General features: G+C 46.1%; 1 protein-coding gene across 1 annotated transcript; it reads right to left on the minus strand.

Annotated features, from left to right (window-relative positions):
* Positions 1-15,403: 15,403 nt before the first annotated feature.
* LOC147491270 (peroxidase 12-like) lies at positions 15,404-17,716 on the minus strand. The gene is made up of 3 exons (XM_086566168.1): positions 17,432-17,716; positions 16,307-16,501; positions 15,404-16,170 (listed from the first exon to the last, which is right to left on the minus strand). Exons 1-3 carry the CDS (start codon positions 17,675-17,677, stop codon positions 15,556-15,558), a joined length of 1,056 nt encoding a protein of 351 aa, XP_086422294.1. The 5' UTR covers positions 17,678-17,716; the 3' UTR covers positions 15,404-15,555.
* Positions 17,717-18,555: the final 839 nt, after the last annotated feature.

The following is an 18,555-nucleotide window of genomic DNA, read 5'->3' on the forward strand; positions in this document are numbered from 1 at the left end:
CTTACCTGTGAGGAGGGAGGTTGCATAAGTACTCTAGCGAAGCTGAAGCTTCAAGTAGTTCTACACCGTCTATGTCTAACAAAAGTCTTTTACTGAAACACAATTAATTCAGTGTTTGATTCTATATATAGAAGAGGATAGAGTTTCTTTTTTGAGAATACTAATCTAGTAAGTGTTTGATTCAATCCGGCAGTAAGTGTTTGATTATATAGATTATATATATAGAAGATGATAGAATTTCTTTTTTGAGTTTGATTCAATATATATAGAAGAGGATCGAATTTCTTTTTTGAGTTTGATAAAAGTCTTTTACTGAAACACAATTAATTCAGTAAGTATTTGATTCAATCCGGCAGTAAGTGTTTGATTATATATATAGAAGAGGATAGAATTTCTTTTTTGAGTTTGATTCAATATATATAGAAGATGATAAAATTTCTTTTTTGAGTTGGATTAAATCTAGTAAGTGTTTGATTCAATATAGATTTTTTTTTTTAGAGTACTAATCTTGAGGGGCTGAGATTTAAATCTAGCAAGTGTTTGATTCAATATAGAATTTCTTTATTTTTTGAGAGTACTAATCTCGAGGGGCATAAGATTAAATCTCAGCCGCCACATAGCACCAGTCCTATTATATTATATTGATTGATGAAGTTATATATCTTGGTATGGTTGATCTATGAGGATTGTATTGTTTTGATTTTTAGGTTATTATAAGATTTAGGTTTTTGAAATGTTTCAGAGGAGACTCTACTATATTTATTTATTATTTTTTTTTTTGAAGACTATCTCCCTTATTTTTCTCATTCTCATTATGATATGTGTTAAATTAATGAATGTGTAAGGGGTATGTGTAATAAGTTGGTTTGTGATAAATGAAATACATAGAATTGCCTAAGCTCACTTGAGTATGCGCATGAAATGATTATGAAGTATAAAACTGTTGGAAATGGTTAGATCATCGATCCAATGCTACTATAGAGATGGTCTCTTTGGGTGTTGTTCAAAACCAATGTGTTTAGAGTGCCGACTGGCACGGGCATTCACTAGTCTCTAATATGAAAGGGAGTAAGGTTATTTTTCTGGAGAAACTAGACCAGTTGATCACGGATTTGGTTTCAGATCTTACATACTGTCGCAACCTAGACCCAGATATAGCCATGACATTCAAAATGTTGATAGAGGAGCGGTTTAAGCTGAGAGAATCCGGCGAAGAAGTAGTTGATCTTGGTTTGGTCAATCTCCGTGCTAAACTTAACATAGTTGTTTTAATATGCATGTTGTATGCCCAAGTATGCAGCTAGTTGTTTAGTATGCATCTATCTTTACTCTGAAAATAAAAGTATATCTAATATGTGATTTTGATAGTTTTTATCGCAAGACCGGATGCAAACCATTTTTTTTTTTCTTTTGTTGCGTCAACACATATATAATCCAAAGATGCACTTAACATGGTGGAACTAATACACCACCTATGGTCTCGTGTCGATCCATGAGCCAACATCGCCACGTGACGTGATCGCAACATCATGCTTAACTACGCCAGCAAAGGACACGCACTTCTATCCATAAGCAATCATGACTGAAGGTGTACTTGCACTCATCCCGATCGTCACCATCGGTCACGCCCGCAGTTACTTTGCCCGTGATCGCCACTCCTCATCATCACAGCAGACCTATGTAGATATTTCTCACGTGCTCCCATGATCCACACCCCACGTTGGTGACATCCTTTACACGTGGAGGGTTAGGATACACTTTCGATCTCTATAAATACCTCTCCTATGAACTACGCCAGACCTGATTCTACTCTGACCCCAAGAACCCGGAGTAAGATACGTAGGCAGTTCGCTCTCAAAGCCGAACTCGGTCTCACCCATCCATCCATACCAGTCCCCCAGACCGCTTTGTAAGGAATATCACATCACACCTTTACATTGGCCGCCTGGGTCTCGATTACATTTGAGAAACCAAACCACCTTTACAATCGGAGCCAAAAATCAAAACAAAAGATTCTCAAGCCCACGCATGGCAAGCCTCGGCTCAATTCCACACTTTGGCAAGCCAGCCTAGGAACAATGAATGAACAAATTGCCCAACTCGCAAGAAAACGCCACATTACGCGCACAAGTTGATACACGAGCCCACTAGTTGGCACCGCGGCAGAAGACGACGCCATCAACGCCACCAACAGATCACCGAGCTAAACCAAAGGCTCGACAAGAATGCGGTCAAGAAAGATTCCACCCGATAGTGCAGAAAAATGCCGAAAACCTATCGCAAGATCTCCATTTGTCGCCGAAGTACTTCACAAGATCTCCCTCCGTGACTTTGTCCAACCACGGTTCCCAATCAGATGACGGTCGACATGCCCAGCCAAAGATATAGCACGATATGCTCAAAGCCTTGCACTCTACAAATACCAGAGTTCGACCATCTCCCGATGCGTGCTCTTTCCAAAGAAGCTTAAAGGATCGCCCACTGATTGGTTCTTCCCCTCGAGCCGACTCCATAAAAGCTTTGAACAGCCTTTTACCGACCTGCTCGGCGAGCCAAGACGCATACACAAAATGACGCAAAGAAGGGTGATCTCAATTCACTCTTCCAAAATTCGGGCAAGGAGGAAACCTACAACTTTCTTAAGCCGGCTCAAAACGTAACTCTTGACATGGAAAGCGCCTCAAAGAATCATTTGCCGCAGTTGGCTTTCACACAACCGCCGCGACCCGCAACACCGACCTAACCAGTCGCTTTTGAAAGACCAACCCGAACGTTGTCGAAATGACGCCGAAAGTGGATAAATACATCAAGCCGCAAGAGGCTTTGCTAAAGCGTAAACAAGAAGAAGAAGAAAAACATAAGAGGGAGAGGTTTACGGCGTAGCATCATCCTCTAGGAAACGACTCGACAACAAGGGCAACCCTCCGCACTAAACCAAGAAATGATCGGGATTCGCCGCCGTTTCACCGTGATCTCCTAGTTACATACTAGAAAAGATCAAGCGAAATGCATTCTACCGACCGCAGATAAGGCAGCCAACAGATCGCCCGCACCAGCCCTATCGCGCTTTTCACCGCAATTGCCAATTGCCAATTGCAGACCGACGTGATGCCGGGGCTCAAACATTATTTGCGTGGATCCGGTCGGCCGGGCACATCAAGCAAGATACCAATATACCGGACGGCGACCTGCGCCACAAACCGATGGGTTCGCCGAATACGCAGCGAGTCCCCACCCCGGCGAGCGCTTCGAGGCCTCAAAGCCGCCTCACAGCCGAGGACGCCCCAGAACGCGTCCGCCAAGATCGCCAAACCATCAAGAGGGCGCGAGTACGCATGTAACCATCCACATGATCACACTACAGATGATTCCGCCTCAAGTTCGCTAAAAGAAGGCGCCGCCGGTGCCCTCCATGAAGTGTACAACTTCTCTTCACAAGCCGCGACCCGCCATGCAGCCAAGGCGTAACAGAGATATCACCTTCTCGAGGCCGACCTCAACAAGGTCCGCCCCCCGCGATAACGACGCGACTCGTGGGTCCACGCCAAAAATCGCTGATCGGACCGGCTGCCGAAGTTTTGATCGATCCCGGTAGCTCTTTGTGATATTTTGTTCTACCACACGATCCAAGAGATGAACTCCGCCAAAGTCGGTCTTCATAGACCCCATCGCACCCCTCTTCGATTCAACGGCCCAGAGCCGATCCAATAGGGCGACATCATACTCCCAAATCGGTGGGTTCCTGAAGACAAAGTCGCCTTCAACACGCGGTTCGGGCCCTAGATACCAAGTCATCCTATAACGCCATTCTAGGACGACGGTGGATACATCGATGCGCGCCGCATCCTACATTGATCCAAGTCATCCGCTTTCCGGTCCAAGAGGGAATGATGGAACTCGGCAACCCAAATTCGAGGCCCATCATTGTAACCGATCATCGCAGCAAAAACAGATCACCTGAACCCCCATCACCATCAACGAACTAACCCACTAGCTATACAATGGCCAAAGATTTAGTGGTCGAGGTGAGAGCTAGCGAACAAAACGTAACGCCGGGGCTCCAACAAGAGTTTCCACTCACCACCCGATCTCGAATTCACTACCAAAGCAAAGAAGCGCATCAACAAGATAAAATCCCGAGGTCGCCCCCATTGAAAGCATCACGAACAAGCAAAGTCTCGCGGATACCACCACCACCTCCCCTCCAACCGAAGAAGAATGGCGGGAACTATCCCAGCCTGTTGTCACAACAACAAAGCTAGCTATTTCGACCCCGTTGTCGCGGACTACGTAAGACGCCCCAGCTTCCTCCTCCGCTACTCCAAACACCAAATAACCAACACCGAAGTCCGCAAAGAGTAATCCTCCGTGAGAACGCCAAAACGCAAGACCAAGCACCGCTCCTCAAAAAGCAAAGAAGTGAACTCCGGGAACCGAAGACGACCCCCAAACTCGTCTTACGCCGGAGCCAACCTCGACCCCACACTTTAAGGCTCATCTTGTAAATTTTCGTCCATGAATAAAGATGTGTTCGCTTTGGTCGATATCGATGTGCCCGTATAGACCCTAGTGTTGCATGCCACCGGGTTAAACGCCAACCCCGGTGCCAAACCACCGACAAATGACCTAGAAGATTGTCTCTACGCTTTCAAAAAGCAAATAACGATGAGGTTGATAAGCTCAAACAAGTAGGGTTCATCCGCGAAGGTTGACTACCCGTGAGTGGTCGCAAACATAGTGGCCGCTCCAAAGAAGAATGGTACAAATTCCGCCGTAGGCCGACTTCACCAACGCCAACCAAGAAACTCCAAAAGATACTTTCCCAACGCCTTAATCGACCAACTTGTTGACCGGACTTGTGGACACGAAGCCGTTATCATTCATGGACGCCAGATAGTGGGTACAATCGATACCACTAGTCAAGAAGATCGAGAAGACATCGCTCATCACCGAAAGCAAGGAATTTATTGTTACAACGCTCTCCCGCTCGACTAAAGAACGCAGGAGCGACCTATCACGGGTTAGTAACTAACATGTTCCAGACATGTTAGGGGACACCATGGAGGTCTACATCGACGATATGGTTGTCAAAAAGCAAGAAAGCAGCGCACCACCTTACTCACCTCGAAAGCAAGCCGCTTCTCCGCATACGAATTTAACCGAATGAAGTCAACCCGAGAAGTTGTCTTTTTTCGAGCGCCCTCCGAAAATTTCTCGATATCGTCTCGCGCAACGAGGTATCGGCAAATCCAGATCAGATTCGGCGCTTTTAGACATGCCCGATTCAAGCAAAACAAAGAAACAGATACGGTTGTCGCATGGTCGCAAGACTCAACCGGTTCATATCAAGAGCATCCGATAAGTGCCGACCGCTCCTACAGATACTAAAGAAAGGCGAAAGCAATTCTCATGGAACGATCAATGCCACCAAGCATTCGCCACCCTTAAGGAGTACCTCATTAACACCTCCCCGCCCTAGCTAAACCAACAGACGGAGAAACTCGGGGCTCTATCCGGGCGGTATCCGATTTCGCCATCGGCTCGGTCCTATTCAAGGACGAAAGCACAATTCAGAAAAACCGATCTACTTCACAAGCAAGACACTCACTCCAAAATGAAAGAACTACTCTTACATAGAAAGAGCGGTCCTTGCTTTGTTATACTTTCGCAAGAAAATTCGACCGTATTTCCGTGCTCATCCAATCAAAGTACTTAGCGATCTCCCTTTGAAGAGGATTCTTCACAAAGAAAACAAGACTACTAGGATGGCAATATGGGCCAAAGAGTCGGGCGAAGCACCACATGGACTTCGGCCCCGCGATATCGCAGGCGGTCGTCGTCAGCACTTCCTAGCAGATTTCCCGGTCGCCGACGAATCTCTAATTGGGGAGGTCAAACAGAGGTCGCACCCAAGAAAGCGAAAATATGCAAACAACCGGGTCTCTCTACGCCGATGGTTCCAAAGAACCCCGAGGCAAAGTGGTATGGGAATCGCTTTTAGTCTCCCCCGAGGGAGCTATGGTAGAGAAGGCAGCTCAGATAGATTTCGCGAACGCCCAACAATGAAGCTGAGTAATGGCACTAATAATGGGAATGCATACGCATCCAAATTTCGGAGTAAAGAGATCCAAATCTTTAGTGACTCGCGAACCGTCGTTCGCCAGTTGCAAAAGAGTACACTACCAAATAAGCGTAACCTTTCTAAATACCTTCAAGTTGTTAACGACTTACTTCCGCCATTTAGCAGAGCGACGATACACCATTTTTTTGCGCGGAGAAACCGCCACGCAGATAGCTTAGCATATCTAGCCACTCGCACACCAAACCGTGGTCCCTAGACAACCGATTATCGGCGTAGTCGATCGACCAGCTTACCAAGCGGACCAAGTCTCTTGACAATTAGCTTAATTGCTCCCACTCTCAAGATCGACGAGCCAAACCTCGATGCAGCCTATTATACAAGATATCCAAGACGCAAGACACTCCCGCATGATGAGCACTCAAAGCCAAGAAGGTTCCACACCAAGCATGTAGCTATTGTTTGGTGAACGGCAGATTATTCCGCGAACCGCTAGGGGACCTCATCCGAGATGTATCACCCGAGCAAGGCCAGCTAATTTTTGCTGAAATTCACGGCGAGAGTGCGGCAACCATGCCGAGGTCGATCATTAGCCCACAAAGCGATCTCCCAAGGGGTACTTCGCCTCAGATGCAGATTGATGCTAAAGCGTATGTCCTCGCGTGTCAAATGCCAAACATTTGGTCACAACATCATACAAATTTCGCCGCGAATTGATTAACATCGCGAGCCCTCGCCGCTCCACATGTGGGCATGGACATTATGGGACCATTCGGTCCCACGTAAGAGCACCGGCTTCCGCTTCGCCTTGTTGCCACGCACTACTTCACTAAGTGGGTTGAAGCAATTCCATTAGCACACGCCAAAGAATCACACGCCGAAATTTCATTTGACTCATATCATCACCCGCTTTGGCTTACCACATACACGGGTGATGGACAATGGCTCCCAGCCAAGCGGAAAACATATAAAGAGTTTCGCCAAATGGAAGATCGCTCATGCATTCTCTACACCACAAGACGCTTCAAAGCAATGGACAAGCAGAGGCCAAAGAACAAAGCCATTCGAGAATTTGAAGAAGAAAATTGAAAAGAACAAGAGCCGCTGGCCAAATCACCGAGAACATACTATGGGCTCATCGCGACTACAGCTCCGCTTCAAGCACCGGGCGAAGTCACCATTTTCCCCGTATATGGCACGTAAGCCGCCATCCCCACCGAAATGACAATCACGACAACCCGATCCGAACTTGTCGAATCAGCCTTAATGACTCGGTTCTAGCTCGAGATCGACCTCCTCGAGGAACGGCGCCACCTAGCAGCCATCGGTGGCAGCAATTTACCACCAACAGTCCTCAAGAGATCTTACAACAAACGAAAGTACATCCACGGTCTTTTCAACCGGGATCTCGCTTTGAAGAAAACTCAAGATGACGCTTAAGCTAGCACCAACGGGAAGGCCCTTACATAGTGGAACGCCGCCGTAACGGCGCCAGATTGATTAAAACCCAAGAAGGAAAGTTGCCGCCACCTAACCATGGAACACATACTTGCTAAAGCAATTTTACCAATAGTTGTATACGATTGTAATTCCTATTCCTGTGCACTACAAAGTTCATATGAAAGAAACTCAAGATTGTTATCATAAATGGCGGATCTACTCACATCTCCAAACCATACCTCTCACACGCCAAAGCTCCATACCGAAACACGCCTCATGCGCAGAAGCTCCATTATCGCCTCTCGAAGTCTCGCTAAGTTGACGCCCTATATTCTAGGATCAACTCAAGAGAACGCTCTCAGAGCACCACGCCCTCGAGGCTAAACACGCCTCATACGAAAGCGTAACCTCAGAGCGTAACGCCCTCGGGGCTAAACACGCCTCATGCGAAAGGACGCCTCGAGCTTACAGTTTATCGCCTTTCCGAAGTCTCGCTAAGTTGAGGGACCTATACTTCTAGGATCAACTCAACAGAACGCCTCAGAGCGCCTAAACACGCCTCATACGAAAGCGAGACGCCTCGAGCTTACAGCTTTATCGCAACGCTCGAAGTCTCGCTAAGTTGAGGACCTATACTTCTAGGATCACCAGCGAAAAGCTCTCGAGCAGACGCACGAGGCGTGACACGCCTCATACAAACAACGCCTCATACGAAAGCGACGCTCAGAGCTTACCGCTCCGAAGTCTCGCTAAGTTGAGGACCTATAACTTCTGTTATCGCCTCATACGAGAACGCCTCAGAGCAACGCCCTCGTAGGCTAAACACGCCTTCATACGAAAGGCTTAGACGCCTCATACGAGCGAACGCTCAGGAGCGTAACTTATCGGCTAAACACGCCTTCATACGAAGCAGGACGCTCTCGAGCTTACAGCTTATCGCCTCTCCGAAGTCTCGCTAAGTTGAGGACCTATACTTCTATCAGGATCAACGCCAGAGCAATGCCTCGTGAACGCATACTAAACACGCCTCGCGGGGCCGCTTTACAGTTTATCGCCTCCGAAGTCTCGCTAAGTTGAGGACCTATACTTCTAGGATCAACTCTCAGAACGCTCAGAGAACGCCTCGGGGCTAGACACGCCTCATACGAAAGCGTAACGCCTCAGAGAGCGTAACCCTTAAACACGCCTCATAAAGCAGACGCCTCGAGCTTACAGCTTATCGCCTCGAAGTCTCGCTAAGTTGGGGACCTATACTTCTAGGATCAACTAAGCGGTGAACGCCTCGAGCATTACGCCCTCGCCGCTAAAACAAACTCTCATAATGAAAGGGACGCTCTCGAGCTTACAGTGCTCATAGCCTCATAGCTTTTGATCCTCACTAGACGAGGACCGATAATTCCTAGGGTTAACCAAAGAAGAACGCCCCAAAGGAGCAACATGACCCACTTAACTCGCTAGGGCACGGTCCCCTTCGTCCAAAAAATCAAACACTTACATGTCGCGCTCCCGCCAAGATTATCATACCAAATTTTAACATATAACGAGAATACATCTCGTAAGCAAAATCCATAGACGTAATCAAAGCCATGAACAAACGTAACCAAAAAAGTATATAGCATTAATCGAGTACTCACCAAAAGGAACACACATTTCGATCCAAAGAAATCAGTTTAAAGCACCGACTGGTCTACCCGTAAAAATCCAGTCGGCTACCAAATTACAAAACCAAAGTTAACGAACCGCGCCACTTTCGTGGAAACCAGCCTCCATTCAAAAGAAGCGAACCGCTGGCAAGCCCGAAAACGCAGCTCTAGTGTTTAACCCTCGTAGGGCAAAGAAGACACACGCTCAGATCAAACACAAAACAAATTTTCACCGTAAGACGTAATCGCATCACGAGCAAATAATTACATGTTTATCCTCGAGCAGCCGGTTGAGGGAACATGCCCGCAGCTCGCAGAACAACACGCGATACCGCCTCTCGAGCCCCATCTCCGCCTTCTTTAGTCGACAAGATTTCGCCCAAATTGGCGCGCATCACTACTACAGTGGGTATACGCTGCTTCGAGCCTTTACGGCAACCCTCCGCATTGCTTTCGCTGCACTGGTGACTTCCGCGATCTCCACTTGCGATCAGCCATAGACGCAGCAAGAAGTTTCGTGATTTTCATCAAAAATAAAGACGACATCTCTCCAACATAGTCTCCAACCTTTTTCTCTTACCAACACCGAAAGCAGCAGCGCAGACATCCCAAACGACTGGCATCAACATCGCGATCGAGAAATGCACAACACTCTTCAACTTATCATAACCAAAGAAGAAACTACAAGTACGGAAAGACAATGAAAATCAATCAAAGCGGACGACTAAAAAAGTTAACAAACAACGACTTCACCAAACAAATCGCCATGTCCATGGTCCCTGTGAGCGATCCATATCTTCGCCCTCGACCTCAAATTTGTCCCCGGCCCAAAGACGATACCCCTCAGAGACTAGTCGCTATAGGGCGCAGAGTGGAAGCCGCAATGGAGCGCTTTTACAAAGACGCTTCTTCCCCGCCTTCCCGACGAAGAACTCACTTCCCACGCCCCCAACGCGAGAGTGCGAGCTCCCACTAGCGACATGGCCCCCCTGCTCCAGGTCGTCTACCCTTTCGGCAGCCCGAGGGACGCCGTCCCTCCCGGGGGGCTTAACTGATCACAATACCTCCAAGGGGCCCACACCTCCGGGCCGCTTTAGCTTTTTGACCCCGACGCTACCGCTTCCTCTCTTGCCACGGTCCTCGTGGCACATGAGGATGAAACTCCATTTCCTCCATCGCAGAGGGAGAACTCTCTCAGAATCGCCTTCTCCCCTAACAAAAGGGTCACACCGAGCCATAGGAAAAACTAAAGCACAAGGAACAAAACAAAGCCAATGAGGGAGAGATAGCATCCAACATCACGATCAAAAAAATGAAAGAGCAAATATACCTGAGAAGATGACCAAAGAAAGCAAGCAAGTTCAGAGGAGAAAAGACAGCAGCAACAGGAAGTCCAAATGCCGTCGCTCTCCCCGGTCAGCTTTATATTTTATGCAAGTGAAACGCCTTCCCCGAGGTAACTCATTATGGCATCGAGACGCCAAACGCCAATCCAACCGGGTAACCATCATTTCATATTTCACATACCGGTCATATCCGCGACACGCGCTAAGCACGCGATCAGAATGGAGGTGACCATCGCCACAGACGCCTCCACCGCATTCAATACCGGGGTAACTAGAGAACGCCGTGACTAAAACCGCGACGATAATAGCTTCAAGAGTGGCACAGTCCACCAACCTAGAACGCTTCTAATAACCTACCACAATAGCAAGCCCAAAGGCACACAAACCAAACAGCATAATGATACGCAGGGAAGAGAGACAAAAGCCAATAGTACGCCCTTAATATAAAAAACAACAAGAAATTGAAGACCACAGCTCGCCTCGGTCACGGATAGCCGAAATTACCGGGTCTACCCAGAAATCCAGCCCAAACAAACATCGCGATCATAAAACAAGTAAAGGAAAAGACGAGCCGCCCGCAACCCCTGTGAAAACAAATTTATTGTTTTAGGCCGAGGCCGCATACAAAACACAAAACCGTACATTGACCGCCAAATAACATCATCGGGTTTTCAACAAGAGGGACGGTCAAGACTTGGGAACAGTACTGGATCACCAGAGACGCCACCACTCCTTCCGCAAGCAGCGCCCCACCTGCATTCACCAACAACAGAGGTCGATCAAGAACCACCTCACCTTCAGAGAGTGAACGACCGCAGACCAAAGACTACCGACCTCGAGTGAATCGACCGGCCGGTCTATTGTAGGGGTCCATGAGTCCGCTCTCGGCAGTCGCCGATCTCGCCCAGCTTCTTCTATTTCAAAGACGGATAGCAAGATAGGCCTCTTCGCTTCCATCGCAGTAGCTTTACAACGCTCAAATAACGATTAGCAAAGAATAACCTTTTCTTCGATCAGACAATCGACCTCATGCCTCAAACCAATCGCCTTCGCTCACACCGACGCCCTTCCAGATAGCGCGACCAGGCCATGCTTCTTCAGAGTATCCAGCCCACCTTCTCCGCTTTGAGCTATCGCCGAGATCGAGACCTCGAGCCTCAAGGACTCGACCTCCGACTTCTCCATTTCAAATAACAAAGGTAAATTGCCTTCAATTTCGATACCCAAAGAACCACCGCAAAGCTCGCATTATAGTACCACAAACAAACGATAAGCAACAAGCAGTACACAATAAGTAATAGCACAAACAAGAATAACGCGACCACTACTTTACCGCATAAATCACCTTTATCCACCCTCTCGATTCGACTCCAAATTTTGGCATCAAGGTCCTTCCTATCACCATCAAGCGCCATCCCTCCAACAAGCAAGCAAAATTATGGGTGCGGACTTGTAGCCGCAACCGACCTCTTCACATATAGCGCTTCTTCCCGGCCACCACCTCATCAATGTACATCAGTTGCGCCCGTGATCGCCCTTGCCAAGATCGGATCGCCTTTACCAAAGATCTCTTGAGCCAACCTTCCCTTCATCTTGCCTCGAGGTATCTCCCAACAACCCGGGTCGAAGCGACCTCCGGGCAGCCTCCGAGTAACCTCCGGCCGCCCCTCAACTAGGGACGCCGAAGTCGGCATCGGCCTCGACCTCGGTTGCAGCTGCCTCCCACCCGCTCGCGACTCCTCACCACCCTCAGGCGGTCCGGGCCACCCCTCGCAGCCTTTAGCAGGTCGGTATTCGAATGTCGAGGGAGCGCCCTCCACATCAAAAGGAGCATCCTCCCCGACTTTCCCCCGATCCGCACCTCGAGGCCCCCAAAGACTTCGGTGGGGTCGCTTCACCCCAAGACGCCCCGGTTTCTATCCTCTCTCGGTCACCGATCACTCCCACGCTTCCATAACACGCCCCTTTGACGCCCCTTACCACGAGCCCTTGTTTTCGAAGCTTCTTCTTCCGAACGGCAGCCCTCCACGCCCTTAAAGAATCCGCCGACCGCAAACTTCGCTTTTTCACCGAAGTCACTTAGCTAAGCTCTCGACATCGCTTTCGGTTCGCTCCTCGGCAGACGGTTATCCGATAAAAGACAAAATAACAAATGTTAGATCAATACAGATCACCGATATCAGCGGAAACCTAAGAAAACGTACCGGGTACCCACCAAGAAAATCACACGCTTCCTCGTCCCACACTAAACCCGCCGCACAAAGAGTTACCGACTAACAGAACGGTCTTTTATCCCAAGACTCGTTACTCACTCCATCCGTAACGGGCGCATGAGTAGCTCGGGTTTGCAAGCTAAAGTTATATGCCCTAGATCGCCTAAAGTGAAGTGCTCAATAATATCAAATACTTCGACCGGTATTCACCGGGCGCTCAACAGTCGAACACCTTCAACAACCGCCACGCGTTACCCACGAACCGCATTGCGCTTTGCCACAACGGTTCAAAAATTCGCAAAACCAACTTCAAAATGGTATCGCTATACGCCACCACCCCCACAGACGATCACCCCGCGGGCGCGGTGGGGACGCACTTCTCTCGCCAAAGACCAAATCGCCGCCAGCTCGTGGATCTCCAAACCGCCCACGCTTATACCATATCTCTTCCTTAGATATGGAAACGCCTCAAAGCGTGTTTATCCATTAGCCTAGGCGGCAGTTTCGCCAAGACGACCTCTCACCGCCCCCCGGCGCTAACGCCAAGAACCACGTGAGCAGATCGAGCATCGCCTTCCTCACTCAGCCTTCATCCCCATCACCCTCACCCAAAGATACCAACCGATTCGTCTGTCTCCTCCTCATCTTCCCAACCGAGGGAAACTTCACTTAACCTCGCTCAACGAAAGTGTCATCGAACCGACATCTTTCTCCTTTAAGCTTAACAAATCTAGCTACTAGTATCTAACAGAGTACCCTAACAACTCTAGCACGTAAGCTTAGCACCAAACAAGGGAAACGGGTTCAAAATGGCGTAGAACTAACCTCAAGATTGATGCTTAATGAAGTTCTCTACCGCATCGGCGTACCAAAATGAAGTCTCACCAAGCAAGTAAAATTTTTGAACAACCGCCTCCAATTTCCAAGGCATTATGATTACACCCTAGCCCTAGCCGCCCACGACTTCCAAACAACCGCCTTTGTCTTTTCACATCCCAAAAAACGGTGCGCTTTTTTTTCTCTCGAATCGCCAGATCCGCCACGGCCGCACACGCACGCCACACGATCGCACTAACTAGCTCACGCGTTAACACTAGCCGTTTCTCTAATCGATCGCGGGCGATTCCCACCTATCACATAGTACGCCAAGATGTTATCGTTTTCTCTCTCGCCAGTCGTCGCTATCACAACCTACCGAGAGGGGCCGTGGGGGAGTGATATTCTCTATCCAAAGACGCTTTAACATGGTGGAACTAATACACCGACCTATGGTCTCGTGTCGCATCCATGAGCCAACATCGCATACCACGTGACGTATCGCAACATCATGCTTAACTACGCCAGCAAAGGACACGTGCACTTCTATCCATAAGCAATCATGACCGGCGTGTACTTGCACTCATCCCGATGTCCGGCCATCGGTCACACCGCAGTTAGTTACTTGCCCGATCGCCACTCCTCATCATCATCACAAAGACCTCTATGTAGATATTTCTCACGCGTTCCCATGATCCACACCCCACGCTGGTGACATCCTTTACACGGGAGGGTTAGGATACACTTTCGATCTCTATAAATACCTCTCCTATGAACTACGCCAGACTCGATTCTACTCGACCCCAAGAACCCGTGAGTAAGATACGTGGCGCTTCAGCTCTCAAAGCCGAAACTCGGTCTCACCCATCCATCCATATCAGTCCCCAGAGACTGTTTTTGTAGGGAATATCACATCACACCTTTTCATAGTCCTTCAGCACCCACAAGTTCATTGTTTCCTTGTCCAGAGACGTCCATTCATTGATGTAGCGAATCATAATAGGACCTAGAAATAATCCAAAATTTTCATATGCGAGGTCTAATGAGACTATAGTATATCGAATATATAAATTTTCAATATATTCACATTCACCAAGAGAGGTCCAATGCAATGATCCATGACCATTTATGTAAAAACCTTTCTCACGATAATCTTCATCTATTATAGGTCTAGGAGCTTTTCCTATATATCTCCAATGTAAATACTTCAAATCTTGAATTAGCGATACGCATGACTTTATATGTTTTGCTGTAGGATCCATAGCAATCTCTATACTATGATATCCTTTTCTGTGTTTCAACCAGAATGGAAATCTGCCCAAGGTTCGGCTTTCTCCTGTTATCGGATTACAAACTTTTATTAACTTCTGTGACTCGAAGTAGAAACATAACGACTCATTAAACGAAGGTATAAACTCACTCTGTTTTTTACTATCAATTTTAAAGTTCAGTTTCGTTGCTAAACCGTTTTTCTCGAACGAATAAAAACAATGGAAACCCTTTTCAAGTACTTGAATATATCTTTTACCTGTCTTTCTTGCTCGATCCAACGGAAAGACAATGAAAACTGGATCCTGGATTAAGGAACACCAGTACTTGCACACACACTTAAATTTGAGTATAGATTTTGCAGGTAGCCAACTTAGTATCTCCACCAACAAGTCATTGGTAATTTTCTCTGAACTTGTGGGCTTGGAGAGCATGGTTATTTGTTACTGGAGTTCAACAAAAATTGCGGAGAACAAAATTAGGAAAGAGGTTTACAGTGAGTCAAGGGCGTGAAATTAGAAGTCTTTTATGTTTGTTGGGAATCTCTTTCATGTAAAATCAATATTTCCATGTATGGGCAAAGTGGCAAGCACTTGATTTCCAAAATGAACACCGTGTTTATTTAACATATATAATATTAGAAGGTGAACAAAGAAAGCACACAAACATGGCCTACAATCTAAGAAGAAAAACATACAACTCTCACATGTTACATACTTACATGTAAACATTATCCTACATCAACAACCTTAAAATGCTGCCTTTTTGCCTTCTTCCTCATCCACTGAAGTTTTCAAGTAAGTTGTAGCACCATTGCGGCGTGAGCAGTCAGTACGAATCTCACCTTGTGTTCCAGTTGAAACATTAAGCATACTCATCTTAATCATGGAAAATACAAACTGTTGGAAAAACAAAGTTTGGTTATTGGCGAATCTGGTGACAATTGGTCTAGTGGTTGTATCGGTGAACAAATCTTGGTCGGACGTGAATAGACCTTGTCGATTCACTAAATCAACGTAGTATGCATTGTCAAATACTCTTGGAGTTCGAACATCTAAATCAGTGATTCCAGAAGAAGTAATTGATGGGCAGACACGTCTAAGGCTATTTCCAAAAGCTGTGTCCATGGTAGGATCTTGGGGGAACAAGCGTGCGCTAAATGATGCACAGTTGCTCTGGCCAATGGTATGTCCACCAGAGATTGCCACAAGATCGGTGGCATCCATACCCTTTGCAGCTAAATCAGTTATGAGCTGCTGTGCATTTGAACCGAAAAACGGAAGGTTGGCAAGTGTTGCATCTCTAGTTGCAAAGTTGAGACCATCACGCCTTCCAAGAGGAACTCGGTAATCTGGACCTCCAGACTGCATAAGATTCATAATTTAGTTTCGAGCGCATTCAGAAATCTTCAATGCGATTCTCTTTATGGTTATGCAATTCAATAGAAAAATTCAGTAGAGCCAACATAAAAAGAATGAAAAGACAAGTTGTGAGGCTTACAAGGAAAACAGCATCACGAGCAGCAATAGCAGTAATATCAGCACAAGAGACTATTGGACCGCAAGCTCTATGGATGCGGTTACGAAGTTCGTTGATGAGAACAAATGCTCGGGCTTGTAGTGTCAAATTTGGTGGTGCATCTCTTTCACTCGGATTACCTGTTGACCCTTCGAGCAGCACTGAGGCATCACATCCCTACACACATCAGCACCAACATCGGCCAACATCAGTATAATCCCCCAATTATAATCCTGTTACCACGTTGTCCCGACTCCCGTCGCAGCACAGCATACAACGATATGGATATGCGGACCTGTACTCGATACCCCCCTCCCTCTTCTTATATAATTGGGTAGGCGTGTAATACTTCCAGACTTACAGTTAGGCTTAGTCTTGCAATCATAACTAGAATTATTAGGAAACTTACATAATCATTTTGTCTAATTTGGTTCTATTAGTTCTATCAGAATTAAGTTCTAAAATACTTTGTGTGGTGAAAATGTGAAATACATGACACAAGTCAATATCATCTGAGAACATACGGCAACGTCAATGTCAACATTTCGCATTTGCAGCTAAGACCAGATTTTGATCACATCTCACGGGTTGATTCAAAAAATGTGGACTTTAAATAAGTCAATTGCTTGTGGACAGCAAATAGTAGCCTGTCCACAAAGTTATTCTGAAAAGAGAGTCCACAAACTTATTCTGAAAAAACAATTTTGGTTCATTAACTTTGATTAAAATAAAGAGAATAAATAGGATGAGAAAAACATCATATCATCTCTCAAGTCTCAACTATAGTACACTACTACACTTACAAAAACTAATAGACTAAACGGTAAACAGTGCGCTCGCTAACACCCAATAATAGTGTATTTGGTAACCAATACTCGATAGTAGCTTGCGGGAAAAAAAAAGCTGAATTCAAATTTTGTTACACGTGTGAAATATTTACGCTGTATTTGTACCTAGATTGCAGAAATATTTCACACGTGTAATGTAAATCATTTCCCAAAATTGGTATAAACAAATAAAATGATCACCAAAATAACATAATTGGATAACTTACCAAAAAATGGAAAAACAATATTGATAGCAAAAGGAATGGTTTTAAGCAAGTACCTGAACAAAGCAATCATGGAAATGGACACGAAGCAAGCCTGGAGCAGCACGGAAATCACTGCTGATAATCTCCCTAAGGTAGTCTCTAATAGTGGTTTCAAGACTAGGACAGTTTGCACTATAAAAACTATAAGAAAGTCCCCTTACCAAAGGCGGTGTGGCTTGTGCACTTGTTAGAGACAAATGAGAAGCAAGAAGAAGTGAAGAGACCAAGATAAGGGAGATGAATGAAGCAGAGGAAGTCATGTTTACTGCTGTGTACTTTGCTCTGTTTAACAGGTGAGACAAATTTATAGGCATTTTCATACATACATTATTAAATGCATGTGTTTATGGATTATGAATAGGACTTTAACGGTCCACGCCTCCACGGTGTGGAAATGGTACGGGTTTGACCCAACCCTTTCTACCAAATTCATTTTTGTAATATTTTCAAGTTCAGACCTTGCAAAATTGCAATTAGCCGATCGAGCAGCTTCTCATTTAGCTCTTCAACCCTCAACTCCGAAATGTGTTGAATACGGTTTTCAGGTCTTTAATCTGAATTGCCAAACTCGTGGACTGAAGAAAAATTTGCAAGTTACCACAAAAAAAACAGAAAAAATTGCCCATATGACCGACATAGTAAGAGCTATCGATAAGACAGACGATAATTAATTAAAAATAGTATAGTAGAGCAGACAGCAGAGTAGGTTAGAAAATAGAGCAATTGGCAAAATAAAAATAAGACGATCAGAAAGGGGCATGTGGTGGGCACATTCCCACTTTGCCTTTTCAAAGTTTTAGATTCGGCAAACAAGTGGCGCCAACAAAACTATTATATGTCCTATACATTTTCCTTTTCCGGGTTGTCCCTAGTCACCAGTCACCACGCGCTCCTTCGAAAAAAAATAAAGCCACAAATACTATCCCTAATTGTGCACATGTTCAAATAATTTGGGTCCAACTATTGTTCTTTCAACTCAGATCGAATTTTCAATGTGTAGTGGCAAAAAATTTGTTAATTTTCAAGTCTAGTCCCTACTTTTTAGGTGCCATTTTACAGTTGATCCCCACATTTTTTTAAAAGTTTGCAAATGGTCACTAGTTCATCAAAAGTAAGGGCCTAACTCAAATAGCCAAGC

Source organism: Coptis chinensis, chromosome 6 (genome assembly GCF_015680905.1).
Source record: "Coptis chinensis isolate HL-2020 chromosome 6, ASM1568090v1, whole genome shotgun sequence".
NCBI lineage: Eukaryota > Viridiplantae > Streptophyta > Magnoliopsida > Ranunculales > Ranunculaceae > Coptis > Coptis chinensis.